At 41.0% G+C, this 19,010-nt stretch overlaps 2 protein-coding genes across 14 annotated transcripts in view; one reads left to right on the top strand and one right to left on the bottom strand.

Moving 5' to 3' along the window:
- The window catches only part of Rnf170 (ring finger protein 170), a 60,592-nt gene extending 50,490 nt beyond the window's left edge, over positions 1-10,102 (bottom strand). For 4 of the 9 annotated variants that reach the window (XM_013076076.3, XM_021236735.2, XM_021236733.2 and 1 more), the window contains exon 1: positions 9,710-9,867. The gene's annotated coding sequence lies outside the window, so the exon portion shown is untranslated. Of the gene's footprint in view, positions 1-9,709; positions 9,880-9,962 lie in introns of those variants that run through there. The other 5 variants (XM_087180415.1, XM_087180416.1, XM_021236734.2 and 2 more) reach the window with 5 other exon arrangements.
- Positions 10,103-10,127: 25 nt separating this feature from the next.
- Hook3 (hook microtubule tethering protein 3) overlaps positions 10,128-19,010 on the top strand; it is a 110,502-nt gene continuing 101,619 nt past the window's right edge. For all 5 annotated transcript variants that reach the window (XM_087180411.1, XM_087180412.1, XM_004855259.4 and 2 more), the window contains exons 1-2: positions 10,128-10,283; positions 18,274-18,359. In XM_087180411.1, the coding sequence (XP_087036537.1) occupies positions 10,227-10,283; positions 18,274-18,359 (143 nt within the window). In that variant the 5' untranslated portion in view covers positions 10,128-10,226. The remainder of the gene's footprint in view (positions 10,284-18,273; positions 18,360-19,010) is intronic.

A 19,010-nucleotide genomic window follows, 5' to 3' on the forward strand; every position in this document is an offset into this window, starting at 1 on the left:
CTGAAATGACTAGACACTCCACAAAAGAAATATAAATGGCCAATAAACATATGAAAAAATATTCAACATCACTGGCCATTCGAGAAATGGAAATTAAAACACTGAAATTCCATCTTACTCTACCAAGAATGGCAATCATCATGAAATCAAGGAATGGCAAATGCTGGAGAGGTTATGGGGAAAAGGAATCATTCTACATTGTTGCTGGGAATGTAAACTACAACAACCACTATGGGTATCACTATCGAGACTTCTCAAAAAAACTAAAACTGGAAATTCCATTTGACCCACCTATTCCTCTTCCAGACAACTTCCCGAAAGAAAGACATCATAGTACAGTGATACATGCTATCTATTTTTATAGCAACACAACTCACAATAGCTAAATCTCGGAAGTGGCCTATATGTCAATCAACAGATGAATGAGTAAGAAAATGTGGTATTTATATACAATGGAGCACTACTCTGCTGTAAAGAAAGATAAATGAGTCATCCGTATGAAAATAAATGCACTTTGAGATCACAATTTTAAGTGAAATAAATCACACACACAAGCTTAAATATGTAAAAGGAAAAGGGACCATGAAATGGAGGAATGGGGGAGGGGGCATGAAAAAAGAATTAATATGTGTTATGTACAGGTATCAATTCCCTATAATGAATGTACTCATTATGTACTGCAAACATATACTGATAAAAATTTTTAAAAATTAAAAACCATTCACCACGATCAAGTTGGTTTTGTTCCACGGATGCAAGTACAGCATGGTTCAACACATGTAAATGAATAAACATAATATACAGAAAACCAAAGATAAAAAATCATACTATTATCTAAATTGATGAAAAGGCCTTTCACCGAATCCAACACAAAGTAGCAGGATATAAAATTAAAGAGTCAACAGCTCCAGGTGTGGTGATGCATTCTTGTAATCCCAGCACTCAGGAGGGTGAGGCAGGAGGACTACAAGTTCAAGGACATCCTGGGCTACATAACGAGTTCAAGGCCAGCCTGAACTACAGATTGAGACCCTGACTCAAAAACAAAACACAAAAAAACCCAATAGCTCTTCTATACATTGATAATGAACTAGCTAAGAAACCAGAAAACAATTCTATTCACAATAGCTTCAAAAAAACAAAACACCTAGGAATCAATAACCAAGGAGGTGAAAGATCTCTACGATGAAAATTTCAGAACACTGAAGAAGTTGAAAAGAAACAAAAAGATGGAAAAACAACCCAAGTTCATGAATTAGCAGGATTAATATGGTTAAAAAGCCACACCTCCAAAAGTGATCCACAGAGTCAGTGCAATCCCCAACAAAATACCAATGACATTCTTAAAAGAATTGGGGAAAAAAATTTAAAATTCATATGGAAACAGGTTAGCGTGTATGCAGAGCATCACTACTGCACAATTCTCTCACACTGGAGCTTCCACACTTTCATTTGTCCTCTGAGCAAGCTGACTACGAAGAGACAGCTGTTAGGTGGTGATATGGGAAAGCATTTTCCATCAAAACCAGAGAGGACTAGGAAGAGATTAAACATCCTCAACAGCTTGACTATCCTTCATTAGAATGCAAGGACCAAAGTAGAAGACTCATTATAAGACCTGGATCTAGCTTCAAGATATTCTTACAAGATCCCAGCAAGAACCCCGAGTAAACCACAGTGGTGCTGGTACCTAGGTGCCACCCAGGGCCCTGCCCACACACCAGCAGCTAGGGCCCAGACCCCAGCCAAAGCCCTGCCTGGAAAAGAGCTGCACAGGTGCACAGGCAATAGCAAGAGGCCTGCCCAGATGCCATCTGTAAGTGTGCCCAGACCCCAGCCAAAGACCCGCCTGGAAAAGAGCTGCACAGGTGCACAGGCAATAGCAAGAGGCCTGCCCAGATGCCATCTGTAAGTGTGCCCAGACCCCAGGCAGAAGCCCTCTCAGACACTAGCAACTCAGGTGCACAGCCCCCAGCCATAGGCCCTCTCAGGCAGGGGCCAGGCAGGTGGGGAGGCCCTCAGCCAGAGACAAGCCCAAATACAATCCTAAGAGTGCTGAGGCCTCAGCCAGAACCCTGCCTGAACAGGACAGTGGAGGGATCCAGAAGGTCACCACTCTGAACTCAGGAATTGGTACGGTGGTGAGCAGCAGAGAAAAGGCCTCTCTGAGGATTGCTGAGAATTAAAGACCACTGGGTGAACAAAAAGTTGCCTCACCAAAGGTGCAATAGGCCGCATCTGTTGAAATGAGAAAAGACATAAAAAACTCTCAAAACCAGACTTCCAGATCACCTAAGGCAACCCCAATGGGCAACCAGATATAACAATCTGATACACAACAACCTGGACTCCCTGAACTGGCAATGAAAGCGGATCTAGAAAAAATGAAATCAGAAATAATTTCTCAGATAACAACAGATATTGTGCATAGAGTGCCAGACATGATTAATAAATCTAGAGCAGACACAGATAAAAAAAATACAGGAGCTGAGGAACATAATGGAATCCCAACAAAGGAAACAAATGGAATCCATAAAAGATGCAAACAGATTTCCAGGAGATTAAAACCTGCACTGAAAGTTTACGCAGCAGAATGAGCCAATGTGAAGACAGAATCTCAGACAGAGAACACAGGATTGCAATTAGTAACCAGGAAAAGAAAAATTTCTTAAAAATAGTAAGGGACCATAAGAAATCAATCCAGCAGTTGCTAGATGATGCAAAGAAGAATAACATAAGACTGACTAGAGTCCATGAAGAAATAGGAGACTCCAAATGACATAAAAAAATCTGTGCACGGAAGTAATGGCTGAAAACTTCCCAATCGGGGAAAAAAACTTGACATACAGATAAGTCAAGCATATAGGACTCCAACTAGCAGTGATCAGGAGAGACAAAGAAGGACACTACATCCTTGTAAAGGGAACAATCTAAGAGGAAGAGATGACAATCATAAATATATATGCACCAAATACTTGTGCACCCAAATATATAAAACAAATACTAAAGGACATGAAAAATCAAGTAAGCAGTAATACAATACTGGTGGGAGACCTCAATACCACACTGTCACAAATAAACAGATCAACTAGACAAAAAATGAACAAAGAAATACTAAAAATCAAACTCCTGAACAAATGGACTTAAGAGGTGCTTACAGTGTTCCACCCCACAAAATCAGAATACGTATTCTTTTTAGCTGCACAGGTTGTTTTCCAAAATAGACAACAAACTAGCTGACAGAACATGTCTAAATAAGTGCAAAGGAAGTGAAGTTATCCCCTATATATTATCAGACCATAGTGTGATGAAATTGGAGATGAATACCAAAAGAAACTGCAAGAATTTCATAAACACATGGAAACTGAAAAATACACTTTTAAATAACCAATGGGTCACAGAGGAAATTAAAGAAGAAATCAGACAGTTTCTACAATTAAATGCCAATGCCAACACAACATATTGGAATCTGTGGGACACAATGAAAGCAGTCTTATGAGGGAAATTCATAGCAGTGAATACTCAGAAAAGCAGAGCGAGCTCAAATAAACAACCTGATGCTGAACCTCAAACTTCTAGAAAAAGAGGTAAACAAACCCAAAGCTCATACAATGGAGGAAATTATAAAAATCAGAGCAGAAATCAATGCAATGGAGACAAAGAGAACACCATAAAAAAATCAATGAAGAAAGAGCTGATTTTTAGAAAGAATAAACAAACTTGATAAACCCTTAGCCAAGCTTATCAAAGAAAAAGGAAACACCCAAATCAATGCAATTAGGAATGAAAAGGGTGAAATTACAACAGACCCAGCAGAAATCCAGAGGATTGTCAACACCTGCTTCAAGAACCTATATGCCAATAAGATGGACAACACAGAAGAAATGAACAGATTCCTAGATATATATGAATTGCCAAAGTTGAACAAAGACCTAAAAATTCTAAACAACCCAAAATCAATCAGGGAAATTGAAAACGTAATTAAAAACTTACCAACTAAGAAAAGCCCAGGTCCTGATGGCTTCAGTGCTGAACTCTATAAGACATTCAGAGAAGAACTATTGCCACTACTGTTTACACTCTTCAGTGAAATTGAAAGGGCAGCAATACTCCCAAGCAAGCATCACCTTGATCCCAAAAGCAGAGAAAGACCCAACCAAAAAAGAGAACTATAGGCCAATCTCACTAATGAACATAGATACAAAAATCCTGAATGAGATACTGGCATATAGAATGCAGAAGATCATCAAGATGATCATACACCCTGACCAAGTGAGATTCATCCCAGGGATGCAGGGATGGTTCAACAGATGCAAATCAATAAATGTAATACACTATATTAATAGAGCCAAGGACAAAAACTGTATAATTATCTCAATAGAGGTAGAAAAAGCATTGGACAAAATCCAACACACATTTATGATAAAAACCCTACAAAAAATTGGAACAGATGGTCTCTCCCTCAAACTGATAAAAGCAATTTATGAAAAACCAACAGCCAACATCATACTAAATGGTCAAAAACTGAAATCCTTCACACTAAAATCAGGAACAAGACAAGGATGTCCACTATCACCATGCCTGTTCAAGATAGTTTTGGAAACATTAGCCACAGCAATTACACAAGAGAAAGAAATAAAAGGAATAAAGATAGGAAATGAAGAAATCAAATTGCCATTATTTGCAGATGACATGATACTCTGTATAGAAGACCCCAAGAACTCCACCAAAATTCTAGACTTAATAACCAAATTCAGTAGAGTAGCTGGATAAAAGGTCAACACACAAAAATCTACAGCTTTCCTCTACACGAACAACAGAGTCACTGAGAGAGAAATAGGGCAAACAATTCCTTTCACAATAGCATCCAAAAAACTGAAATACCTAGAAATCAACCTAACGAAAGAAATCAAAAACCTTTTCCCTGAAAACTGTAGCACTCTGAAAAGAGACTGAAGATGATACCAGAAAATGGAAAGACATCCCTTGCTCCTGGGGAGGAAGGATCAACATAGTGAAAATGGCCATACTTCCAAAACTGCTACATAAATTCAATGCAATCCCAATTGAAATCCCAGCAGCATACTTCCCAGACCTTGAGAAAACAATCCAAAAATTCATTTGGAACAAGAAGAGACCCAGAATAGCAAAAGCAATTCTAGGCAATAAAGATGAGGTAGGGGGTATCACAATCTCCAACTTGAAACTATACTACAAAGCTACTATGATAAAAACAGCATGGTACTGGCAAAGAAAAAGACCTGAGGACCAGTGGAACAGATTAGAAGATGCAGAAACAACTCCAGACATACTCAGCCACCTCATCTTTGACAAAGGAGCCAAACACCCTCACTGGAGGAAAGATAGCCTCTTTAATAAATGGTGCTGGAAAAACTGGGTTTCAACTTGTCAAAGATTAAAACTAGACCTATATCTGTCACCATGCACTAAACTAAAATCAAAATGGATTAAAGATCTAAATATTACAATAGAAACGCTGAATTGGCTGGAAGAGAGTTTAGGTAGAACTCTCGAAGACATTGGTGTGGGAAAAGATTTTATGAACAAAACCTCAGTTGACCGTGAACTAGCACAAACAATAAACAAGTGGGATCTCTTCTTACTAAAAAGCTTCTGCACAGCAAGAGAAACCACCAGCAGTGTGAAGAGAAAACCCACAATGTGGGAAAAAATCTTCACTTGCTGTTCCTCAGACAAAGGTCTACTATCTCGAATCTATAAAGAACTTAAAAAGATCAGACCACCCAAATTTAAAGACTCAATCTGAAAATGGGCATCTGCAATGAACAATCATTTCTGAAAGAAGTAGAAATAGCAAATAAATACACGAAAAAATGTTCAACATGACTGGTCATTGGAGAGATGCAAATGAAAACAACACTGACATTCCACCTCACTCCAGAAAGAATGGCTGCTATCATGAAATCGAACAATAACAAATGCTGGCGGTGCTGTGGGGAAAGAGGAACACTGCTCCACTGCTGGTGATAGTGTATAAGACTGGTGCAACCACCATGGAAATCAGTATGGAGATACTTCAAAGAACTAGGACTGGAAGTCCCATTTGACCCCGCTATTCCCCTGCTGGGTATCTTCCCCAAAGATCTAAAAGAAACATACCACACTGATGTATGTACACCTATGTTCATAGCAGCACAATTTGTAATAGCTAAAACTTGGAAGCAGCCCAACTGCCCATCAACTGGAGACTGGATAAAGAAAATGTGGCTTTTTTAATAAAATGGAGTAATACTCATCCATAAAAAATGAGAAATTAGAGATATTTATAGCTAAATGGATGCACCATGAGGCGATACTCTTAAGTGAAATAAATAGGACACACATGTATAAATACCAAATAGTTTCTCTAGTGCGAGAAACTGAAAGTGTAAATAAGGACTAAAAGGTATAATAAATTATGTGAAATAGGAAGAAAAGGGGCAAAGGGGAAGGGGAAATTGGAGGGGTAGAGGAAAGGAAAGAAGGGAATGGAATTAATATGAGAAAAAGAAAAAATGGAAACAAAGTCTTTGTAAATAGGGAGGAATGGAGGGGTTAAAAGGAGGGGAGGGGAAGGGGGAAAAATAAGAACCAAGAGAGGGCCAGGGATTTAGCTCAGTGGTGCTGGTGCCTGCCTTGCAAGCACAAGGTCCCAAGTTCTATCCCTGGTACCAAAAACAAACAAACAAAAAAAATAAGAACCAAGAGAGATTATGGAAAGGTGAAAATTTCCAATGATGAATGTCATTATATTGTATACCTAAAATGTACCAATGATTAAAATGAGTAACTGATAATGCAAAATAGGAAGAAAAGGTCCAAAGGGGTAGTGGAAGTGGGAGGGGTAGGGGAAAGGAAAGAAGGAAAAGGAAAAATTATGAGAAATAGAAAAAAAGGAAACAAAGTCTTTATAAATAGGGAAGAGTGGAGGGGGTGAAGGGAGTGCAGGGAATGGGGAAAAAATAAGAACCAAGATACATCATGCAAAGGTACAAGTTCCCAATGATAAATGTAAATGTACTGTATACCTAAAATGTGCCAATTAAAGAATTTAAGGAAAAAAAAAAGAAATTTTGGCAAGTGCAGAAAATGGATGGATCCAGGGTTCATCATGTTAAAGACTCACAAAGACAAATATTATTTGTTCTCCCTAATATGTGGGGTTTGAAAAAGATGACAAGAAAGTAAAAAGGAAACTATTACTAGACAAAAGGAAGGGAATATAGAAAGGGGGGTGTTGTAAGGATCAGTAATGGGGGCAATAAATATAATCAAAATACATTATACACACTGAGCCCCCCCAAAATATGAACCCAGGTGAGGAGAGTAGGGTAAGGGGAGTGATGGCGGGAATGATTTAAGTATATTTATATGGGTGCACAAATCTACCAAAATGAAACCTGTCAGTCTGCATAACCAATATCCATGGATAAAAAAATGTGAGAAAAAGAAAATATATTCCTTTGCTCAAAAAGAGTATAAAAAAATAGCTTGGGGATGTAGGTCAGTTCAAAGGCCCTGGGTTCAGTTTTTAATACTGCAAAAGAAAAAAGAAAAGGTTCTGGAATGAAAGGAATTATCTGTAGAAGCCCTTGGCAATCAAATTTCTACAAGAGCCTCCGTAAAAAGACTCTAGGGTTGTTTTTTGTTTTGTTTTGGGCAGTACTGTGGATTGAACCCAGGACCTTAGCACTGAGCTACATCCCCAACCTTTTCGCGGGGGCAAGGGTCTTGCCCAAACTGGGCTCAAACTTGTGATCCTGTTGTCTCCCCAAGTGTTATGATTACAGGAATGTGCCACATTGCTGGGCTTGAGAAACTTAATAAAATTTCCTTCATGGAGGCTAACTGTAGTTACAAAAATCATACCTGAAGAATTCTGCAACATCATGACAAAAGCACTGTGTGGATCTGCAACCAGGCTTGGAAAAAGGAAGCTTTGTGTTAGAGCCTTGAAAACCTGAGCAATTGGAGTAAAGGTGTTTACTACACCAGTCCTTCCACCAATGGCTAGCAACTAAGGTCTAGATATCCAAGTAAAAGCTACAGATTAGTCAGGCTGAAGTCAATGTAATACATACAGATGCTGTAACTTCTCTAATAAGGGTATAGTCACTCAAAGTGACAGGAATTCTATAGAAATCACTTAGTATGGGTTGTAGGAACTCTGGTTTGGCAAAGACCCAGAGGCACCCAACAGAGGATTCATATTTACAAATTCTAAAGGTGTTTTGGGCCTCAAGGTAAAGAAGCATGTTTGCAGGAAGACCATTGAGAACACTGCAGGTAAGGTTTTTCACATTCATAAATAACCAATCATCATGTGTGAGCTCTTGATTGATACTCTGTGAAGCACGGTTGAAATGCGTGTTTCCAGCTCTCTGGGAGGCTGAGGTAGGAAGACAGAAAGTTTGAGGCCAGCCTGGGAAACTCAGCAAGATCCTGTCTTAAAACAACAGCCCAAACAACAACAACAAAAACAAAACAAAGAGTTGGGGATGTAAACCTTGGATTCAACTCCCAGTATCATAAATAAATACATATATAAATTTAAAATACTCCAAATTCTGAGTATTTCCCACTCTTCAATGAGAAAATCTACTCTTAATGGGAAGTAACAGGGCTCCAGAGAACTGAAAAACAGTGAAGGTGTTTCCTAGGAAGTTCACTCTGCAGCCCTGCAAGTAAAGGTTTGGCATTATCTGGTAGCTGTGCATAATCTATGAATCCACAGTTCATATTCATATTTTGTAAATTCCAGCACCTTTGCATTAGGGTCCAGGTACAAGAATGTTTACATTGTTCTGAGCGGTCCTAAATTGTAACAAATACACATCAACAGTAGAATGCACACACTGCTGTATTCACACAATACCAGACCATAATAAAAATTATCTATACACATACATAAATTTCATATTAATTGGAAGCTACAAAATACCACAATGTTTCCAATTCAAAACCAGGCATCCCCACTACACTGCATACATATATACAGTACGCGGTAAAGCTGTAAAGAAGGCAAAAAAGTGATTATCACAAAATTCAGGCTAGGGAAGGAATTTCGCTCAGGGTGGGGGAATTTCTGGGGAGCCGGAAGTGCTCTTTCCAGTTTTATCTGGTTGTTTTACATCTTTAAATATGTATGTGGTTTACACTTTCACTGAATTTGCTATACCGCTTTAAAATGTATTAGTAATCCTGCAGAGATTGGTGCCTCTATAAAGGTGACAGCTACATCATGATTCACCTTACTATTAAAGCAAACCAACTCTGAACACTAGGAGAAACAGGCCCTAAGACCCGCTGAGGTCCTTACGGGCTGAAGAACTGGCGTCTCTGAGTAGGCGAACCTTTGAGAGTTTTCAATGATAACAAACAGCCCGCTGCGGCACACGTGCCACAGTAACACCAAGTGAAGTTTCCAGAGTGGCGAGGCTCCAAGCGTCCCTAGAAGGGACTGGGTTGCCCGTGGCGCCGCGGCCTTGGCCCTCCGCCGTCGCGGGGGACCCGCAGGTGCACCCCAGACTCTGGGTCTGGAGCCCGAGCACTGGGTCCCAGTGGCGGCCCCGTCCCGAGAGCCCCAGGCGGTCCCCAGGGACCCGGCCGCCTCGCCCACGCCAGACCCCTCCGCGCCTTCCGGGGGCCGCGCTACGGGCCAGGCGGAGGCGGGTGCGGGGGCGCATACCTCTACAACGCAGAGGACACCTCCCAACTCAGGGTGACCTAGAACAGCGATTATCTCCAGGGTCGGCCACCGCCAGCTCTATTTCGATTTGGACTGCCGCGCAGGCGCACGCGCATCGCGCCGCTTCTGCTCAGCGCGAGCGGCCGGCGTGCGGAAGGGGCTGAAGGGCCGAGTTCAGACGTGCGCGTGCGCGGCGGAGACGCAGCCGCCGGGTCTGGGCGCGCTGTGCGCAGAAGCTCGTAGGCCGGCTTACCTCTCGGCGGGGTTGCGCTCCCAGAGCTGGTGTGGGCGGTCGGGGCGGGACGCAGCAGCAGGCGTGGCCTAGCGCGCTCCCCGAGCGCTGGAGGCAGGGGACTGGGTGAGGGTGAAGGTACGGGAGTTGCGGCCGGCGAGGAGGAGGCGGGCGGAGGAGCAGGTGGGCTCCGAGCCAGCTCGGCGTCAAAGCCTGCCACCTACCCCAGGCCGCGCGGCGGCGTTTCCGCCTGGCGGGACGGCGCTCAGGCCCCAGCGCAGGAAGATGTTCAACGTAGAGTCGGTGGAGCGGATGGAGCTGTGCGAGAGCCTCCTGACTTGGGTACGTGGTGACCGGCGGGCGAGGCCACCCATTCCCCCAGGCCGCGCTTCGGGGTACCCCAGCCTCGTCCTTGGGCGATCGCCCCTGGCGACGAGGCCCTCACATCCGGGGCCTTCCAGGGGACTTGGGCCGGGCTCAGCGGAGGACCCAGTACGGTCCGTGTCTACACCGCGGTCAGGCCGGGCCGCGGCAGCGAGCGGCGCAAGAATTTGGGGAGGCGCGGGCGTAAGGGGTTGGCTGTTCCGCTGGGCGAAACTTGCTGGGCGTAAGGGGTTGGCTGTTCCGCACTGGAAACCGGCCCGGTTAAGGCTAATGATGGGGTGCAGGCGACACTGTAATCGTTGTTTGCCGCTGGTGAGGCGCTGGTGCTTCCCTTGAGCTTCCAGGGACACCAAAGCATTATTTCCCCTGCACCCCGACGCGGCCAGTAGAGGCAGTTGGGACCCCTGGTAACGCTCCTCGTCTTTGTTGTAACGTCCTCCAAGGATGATGGAGCGTAGTCCTTTGCGGGATAGAAAAGAGATGTACTTTAAATGGCGGGAGGGGTTGGAAAAATATGAAGAGGCGCCACGGGGCAGGGTATTTAAAATGCAAGATGGATTTTGGCTATTAGAAATTATGCAGTGTGAAAATACTTATAAAAGACGTCAAAGATAAACATTAAGTAAGACTGAAAGGTATTGGGAAAATCAGTAATGCCACTCCAAGATATCTTGGAGCAACATTTTCAGAATTCTGATTTGAAATTATTACACAGTTGTTCAGGTTCTAACATTTTATTTTATTTTTTGTTTTGTTTTGTTTTTTGTTTTTGAGACAGGGTCTCACTATGTACCCCAGGCTGGCCTCGAACTCACAGCGATCCTCCTCTCCTGCCTGGGGCTCCCAAGTGGTAGGATTACAGGGCTGGGATTACAGGCATACGCCATCACGCCGGGCAGGTTCTAACATTTTCAAATAAAGCTGCGTTGGATTTTAATGTCAGCAGTAGTGCTTTAAGTAGCCCCTTCAAGAGCTGGACCACAAACCCAGGCTTGTGTATTTTACAAACTCTGGTTGGGTCTTGGGGTGGGGGATGCAGAGTAGGCAGAACCATGGGTTTAAACTAAGTGCTCTTTTACCTATTGCTAAAATTTAAATAAATTCCCCTTCTGGAAGAATCTTTTGGGGGCTGGAGATTGGACACAGCCTTATGGCCCATTAAAGCATTTTCTCAACCACTGAGCTCACCCCCCACCACCTCTCATACTTTAAATGTAAAAACATAAATGTCAAATTCTGTTTAGTAGTGCCTCGGGTTACATCTCTGGTTACAGGTTCACCTCACTCTCCCCTCCCGGCAGGTGCACTTTGGTAGAAAGGTTTGAGAAGCATCACTTTTGGTTGATTGTAACACAAGTAATTTTTTTTAAAAAGTCTTGAGGCTTTTACAGTATTGCCATGTTGTAAATCAAATTATGTCCCTTGAAACATAGAATATATATGATGGTAGAGCTTGATATGTTTGATAAGCTTTATATTAGACCATTCTTGGGATTTCAGACTGTTCACAATTATACATAGCTGGCAAACAACTTTAATAGGTTCTAACTTAAGGCAAGGGGATAGAAGCTGTGTTTCAGAAGAGATGATTCAAGGTTTGACTAGGCCGGGGGTACTTTTTTGGATTTTGTAGAAGGAGAAGATTTGGAAGAAGTTGTAAACAGAAAGCTGAGGATCTTCAGAGTTGCATTGTTGGGTCTGTACAAGTAGTGCCTTGCTCAATGCTAGAAACAAGGAGAAAGAAGGCAAAGATGACTGCTGAATCTGAAGTGGTGTTGCATTGTTTAAAGTCTAGAAGAAAAAGTCACAGAAATAGGGATGTATTTGATGAGCAGCTGCAAAATGGTGATGGTGCAGTAATTTGAGTAAGTATGCTGAAAAATTATAGAGGCAACTTTAAAGGGCTTATCACAGAAAACCATAGGATTTCAGAGAATCTATTTTTTTTTTTTTGGTACCGGGGATCGAACTCAGGTCCTTCCGCTTGCGAGGCAGGTGCTGGGACCACTGAGCTAAATCTCTGGCCCTCAGAGAATCTATTTAGAACCAAATGCAATATCCACATACAAGGATAGATAATCAACATTCATTGTCAACTGCAAAGGGCAGGAAGTGTGGTCTTTTTTTTTTTTGGTACTGGGGATCAAACTCGGGTCCTTGCGCTTGTGAAACAGGCGGCGAAACCACTGAGCTAAATCCCCAGCCCCAGGAGTATAGTCTTATAGATTTTCTGAAATAATCACTGGAAGCCTTAGCAAAGAAAATTTCTGGAGATGAGAGGTTATTGAAAAAAATGGAGGAGAGGTTCCATAAAATGATGTACAATTCCCAAATTTGGAAACATTTCAAAACACTGTTCTTTGAAATGTTTGAAAATAAAGGTGACTTTAAGTGCTGTTTTTTTCTCTTTTGGCTGTCATTAAAAGAATAAATATTTGCATGAACAGTATTTGAGGTAGCTGAACATGCACATTTTAGTCTAGTAGCACTCCTTCTGTGTGAAGGCCAGATAAATGCTGAGCACAATTCCAAAGCCAAATGTAAGGGGAAATGTATACAGTGTACTCCAAAGTAAAGACTCATTTAGAATAATTTGCTGTATTTTAAGCAAATTTTTATTCAGCTTGGTTGTGTGGATTTTTTTTTTTTTAGCATATGGTAGGCTAGAAGGTGTCTGCAGCACTCTGCAAAATACAGGCAGCTGTCAATGACAGAGAAGACCCATGAAGTAAAGTTCAGCCTGGGTGACTCAGTCTTTGGGCTGCCAGCTGTCTTGTGTTTCTGGAGCCTCAGTGTTAAGTTAGTTTCATACTTAAGATCCTGAGGAGGAAATAAAAGTATTTTCAGTGCACAACATTCAATTTGGGACAGGAGATATGTGTATAATACATTTTAGACATTCTTCTACTGGAAATGGCTAAAATAATAAATGCTTAGGTGAAGAAAATGTATGACTCTTATGTAGAATCCAGTACTCTGGAACTGAATCTGGTTGCCCCAAATAATGTTAGATAAATTGCCATTGTTATCAGAGAGCTTGAAATGTGGTTATTTCAGGTTTTTGTTGAAAGAGGAGTACTTAGAAATAGACAAAGTAATCCTACAAATGGAATACATCTCAAGCTTCAATTCTCAGTGTATGCAGTAAGCTGGTTCAGCCTGATGTGCTTAAATGTTTCCACTGTACTTCTGCTCCCACCCTCTGGGTCAGAATGTATTTCTACTTGTTAGGAAAAGTCTATCCTGCCTGTTAAACTTGTTGAACCTAATTTTTGAATTATACCTGAATCTTGATGAAAAAAATTACACTTTCCCAGAGTTTATTTTCTTTATTATTTTGCAATGCTGAGGATTGAACTCAGGGACTTGTATATGCTGAGCCCTACCACTGAGCTAAATGCCCAGCCAAGCCTTAACCAGGTTTCAGAAACTGAAAAACAAGAATCTAGAATGCTACCAGTTCATGACAAGAAGCCAAGGGGAAAAAGCATGATCGTATAGGCTTAGTATACTTACGGGAAAACCAGCAACCTTAACATACCCTAATTACTTTCGTAGTACTTATTTGGGAGCATATAAAATGCATGCTAATATGTAGAATTAAGGAGGACATAATTATTATGGCACTATCTTCCCATGCTATTCTCTCACCTCCGCCTAACTCCATCCTGCCAATAGCTGATTTTCTAGTGGAAGAACAGAGAAGTCTCTCATGTGCAGAGATTTGAAAAACCTTAGATCAAGAGAGTGTCAGTATAGCATGATGGTTCAGAGTACAGCTTCTAAGCTTGGTCTACCTGGGTTCAGTTACTGATTTTTAGACTACACTTCTTTGTTTGAAACGCATTTGTATTTGACACTAAGGTTGTTAACTCTGGCAGTGGGTCTCATACATTTGCCTACAAGCATCAGCTTTGCTTAAAACATGAAATGCTTTCCTCAGGCCAGAGTTTCTAATTTCTTAGGTTTGAGATAGGGCCTGAGATTTTGCTTTTCTATTAAGTTTTCAGGTGATGTGACCTGGGGACCACATTTGGAGAACCACTGCTCCAGAGCAGGGTTTTTATTTTGGGCTGGGTAATTATCTGTTGTGAGCTCTATACTATATATTGTAGAACATTTAATAAATAGTAACATAGCTTACTTCTACATAGTAAATGTTAATAGCATCTGTCTAACTCCCACAGCCAAAATTATCTACTAAGGACCAAAATCACCCTGGTTGAGAACCACTGCTCTGGACTTGCTAATTCCTGGAGTTCTCTTGATTACTCCGCATGCTTTTTTGAGAAAAGGGAACCAAAAGTTGGGTGCTAGTCATAAAACTTCTTGGAATTACAAGAAAGGTTGTGACCCTTCAGGGAGAATTGTGTTCCCTAACAAGGTTAAGTGCAGATATCTTTGAATTTTATTGTACTGCTTTTTCCTGAAATGCCCAATAGATAGGTGATAGCTCAGTGAATTGGTAATAGATATTTTTGAAATTGAGATAATTTATGTGCCATAAACTTCATTCTTTTAAAGTGTACAATTCTTTGGTTTTTAGTAAAGTCATATGTTGTGCTATAATCACCGCTATCTAGTTACAATAACATTTTCATTATGCCCAAAACAGAAAATCCATGTGGAAATCTGCTTCACACTCTTCTTAAAGCAGAGGTGAATATCTTGAATAACTATGTACCTCAAGGGCTAATACAAAAAAAAAAAAAATTGGTTGGAAGCACATGTTAAAATCAGAAATGAAAATTTAGCTTTCTATGAGTGCTAAGAGAAAAACAGATCTAGTCTTAGAACTAAATTACCCTTAAAATTACTTTATTGAATCGTTTCTTCTAATTGGCCAGAGGCAGTTTCTAATCTTACCTCCTAGTGGGGATGTAGCTCTGTAGTTGAGCTAGAGCACAATGGCCTGGGTTCCATCTGCAGCACTTTAGGGGCAGAGGATGATAATCTTCAAATCGTTACTTTTGATAGTGCTTTGGATGAGAAGATTCCAAATGCTAAACCAGTACCCAGCTACAAAAGAATTATTTGAGGAGCTTGTTAAGAATAGATTTCCAGGGCCAGGGATTTAGCTCAGTGGTTTCGCTGCCTGCTGCGCAAGCGCAAGGACCCGAGTTCGATCCCTGGTACCAAAAAAAGTGTAGCTTTCCAGTCAGGCGTGATGCCTCACCCTTGTAGTCCCAGTACTTGGGAGGCAGGTGGATTGCTGTGAGTTCGAGGCCAGGCAGAACTGCGTAGTGAGACCTTCTAAACAAAACAAAAAAATAGTTCTCCAGCTCCCGATGCACCCATGTGCAGAGATTCTTATTCAGTAGGTGGAGCTAAAAAAAAATGTATTATTAATAATAATGAATGTACAGTTGTTTCCTCATTCACCCTTTCATAAGGTATCTTTCTCCAGTATTTACACAGAAAAGTTAATATTAAGAGAGGTGAGGTTATGATAATACATGCCTGTAATCCCAGCACTCTGGGAAACTGAAGTAGGAGAATCACAGGTTCAGGCCCAGCCAGGGCAACTTAGTGACTTATAGAGACCCTCTCAAAAGTAAAGGGCTAGATGTAGCTCAGTGCTAAAGCTCTCTGTTCAGTTACACACATACATACACCCTCCCCCAATGACATGAGGTGAGATATCTGTGATCGCAAATTACAAGGCTGGGGATTCGAAATGCGTTACCTTCACGGCAATATTCACTGGGGCTTATTCAGTCTGGTGCATTGGGGCAAGGTTAGTGATGAAGAGGAAATGAGATGAGGCCCTCACTGATGCCTCTTTTTCCTTCTAGCCAAATCTGTAAAGGAATGATATTTTTTATAAGGGGCTATTAATTTAGCAGCTGTAAAATGAAAGCAGGTGTATATTTCTTTTTCTTTTCTTTCTTCCTTTTTTTTTTTTGTACCAGGTATCAAACTCAGGACCTTCCACTTGTGGGGCAAGCATAGCACCGCTGACCTAAATCCCTGGCCTGTGTTGTATATTTCTTGTAAAATTATGAGGAGGCAGCTGCAGATAGTATAGAGTAAAATCCCAAATCAGTTCCTGCAGATGATGTTTATTCCATTTATTCATCTATTCTTTTTCTTTTGAGATGAGTTCTTGCTAAGTTGTCCAGGCTGGCCTCAACCTCAAGCTTCCCAGGTACTGGAATTTAAAGATGTATGCCACCATGCCTGGATTTTCTATTAATTGTTGTTGTTGTTGTTGTTGTTTTTTGGTACCGGGGATCGAACTTGGGACCTTGTGCTTGCGTGGCAGGTGGTGGAACCACTGAGCTAAATCCCGGGCCCATCTATTAATTTTTTTATTGGACCTATACTTGTATAGGTTGAGATGTTTCTTAGCACCTCTCCCGAAATATTTACCTAAGTAAAAGCTATCCTCTATGAGGATTTTTTTTTTTTTCTTTTTTGTGGTACTGGAGAGTGAGCCCAGGAATGCTTTACCACTGGCTACATCCCCAGCCCTTTTTATTTTGAGACAATGTCTAAAAGTTGTTTAGGCTGGCCTCAAATTTTAGGTCCTTCTGCCAACACCCCTGAGTAGCTAAGATTACAGGCATGCACCACCAAACTTGAATATGAAGATCTTTAAGATAATTCCCTTGGCCTCTGCCACCATAACCATCATTACCCATAAGACTACTATGTGAATTATGAGGACAGTATGAATGTAAGGGAAGTTTGGCGATATTTATCAAAAATTAGAAAATGTGCATACACTTTGACAGAGCAATGCCTTTCTTTACCCCAACCCAATAAATAAGATAGATGGTCGCCTGAGTGTAATTCCCACAAACTTTGATCAAAGTTCCATTGTCGCAACCTATTTTAGACTCATCTGTGTTAATATATGGACCTGCTAAAACAGGTTTCCCTGTCTTTGCCTCCGTATTGCAGCCAGTATAATCTTTATGCAGTTCAGATCTCATAACCTCACTTTCCTGCTTAAAATCCCTTGTGTTAGTCCTGTCTTTTCACCATTTTACTTTTCTCCCTGTCCTTTCTCTCCTTTTAAGTCTCACCACCCACCAACCATACCAGACAGGATACTGCTTATTTCTAGATTGTATCACATTCTCACTTGTAATCTTTGTGATTGCTGTTGCTATAATACTGTTTGGCTAAACTATAAGGTCTATCCATAAGAGGTCAGCCTGTGTCCTTAGTAATTTATTTCCTTCTAAATCCAGATTGAACTACTGGAGAATAATCATTGTTGGCTCAGCTGCATTTTCTTACATTTCTCAGCCATATTATATTGACAAAAGGTTAGTTCTGATTTAGGATATATTTGAAAACAAAATGAATTTGAATATTCAGCCTAACCATGGTAAATATGACTTCTACATCTTTATAATTAATGGTTTTTGGCTCTGAGTGACAAATCTCAACCTGTCTAGGCTTAAACAATATAGAAATATATCTCACACAATAGGAGACTTCAAGTTTTTTTAAATTCAGTGGTTCAATTTTTACCTCAAGGACTTAAGTTTTGTCTCTTCCCTCTGCCTTTTATTACCTGGACCTGATCAGAATGCCTAATCCCATAGTAGTCATAAGATGACTGTTTGTAGCAATTGAGGGAACACAGCTTTACTCGGGTGAATAGATTGACTTTTTTCTCTCAGAACCATCTAGGTGTATCTCTTTTGTCTACATTGTCTCTTCCCTGTTTATCCCTGAGTGGGTTACTGGTAGAAGGGCTAAAGTTACCATAATTTTCTTAGATCATCCTTGAGTAGAATGGATAGTGTGAAGTCATCTGGTGTCTTACCAGTTTTTCTGTCAGACATTTCAGTAATCACTTCTGGCAAGAAGTTTCCAGTTGTTTTCCTTTTAAAATTTTATTCCAATCCACAAGATGAGATAATCACCAAAAAACATAAAACCCTAAGAAATCTTTATATAATTTAACCATAGAATCATTTTTTCCTTTCAGATCCAGACATTTAATGTGGATACACCATGCCAGACTGTGGAAGATTTAACGAATGGGGTTGTGATGGCCCAGATTCTTCAAAAGATGTGAGAATAAATTACTTATCTTTATATGTGCTCTTAGGTACATAGATCTTTATTAGATTGGAAATACAGATTTTAAAAGAATGGTAGTGATAAAATACTACCTGAGATCAAATTTACGAGGAGGAAGGGTTTATTTTGGCTTCCAGTCTTGGAGGTTTTAAGACATGGTTGTGACATTCCTATTGGGCCTGTGGTGGCAACACATCATGGTGGGAACATGTGGTAAAGGAAGCTACTCACTTCGTGGCAGCAAAAGGTGAAAGAGGCTGGGGCTCCAGTATTAGCATGTCCCCAATAACCTAACTTCCACTAGGCCCCAACTCATAAAAGATGTCCAGCTCCCAAAGTGCCATGGTCTGGGGACATTTTAATTCCAAAATTTAGCAGACTATATATTTGCAACTTGTGTGGCATGTAGAATGAGAATTGTAAAAACCAGTGATGGTTTGATGACATATACTTGTCAGGTATAGATTGATTATTTGCAGGTTTAATTGGGGCTATACTTGTTATAATATTCCAATTTATGGCAGCAACCAGATTGTGCCATTGTAGGAAAATCTAAGAAGCTTCCTCCCTCTTTCTTTAGAATTTTGCTCAAATGTTTTAACACTGAGGCCTTCCCTGACTACCCCTATAAAACAGCAACAA

This window comes from Heterocephalus glaber, unplaced genomic scaffold, assembly GCF_053883595.1.
Source record: "Heterocephalus glaber isolate CG9 unplaced genomic scaffold, H.glaber_assembly_v1.0 deba00001461, whole genome shotgun sequence".
NCBI lineage: Eukaryota > Metazoa > Chordata > Mammalia > Rodentia > Bathyergidae > Heterocephalus > Heterocephalus glaber.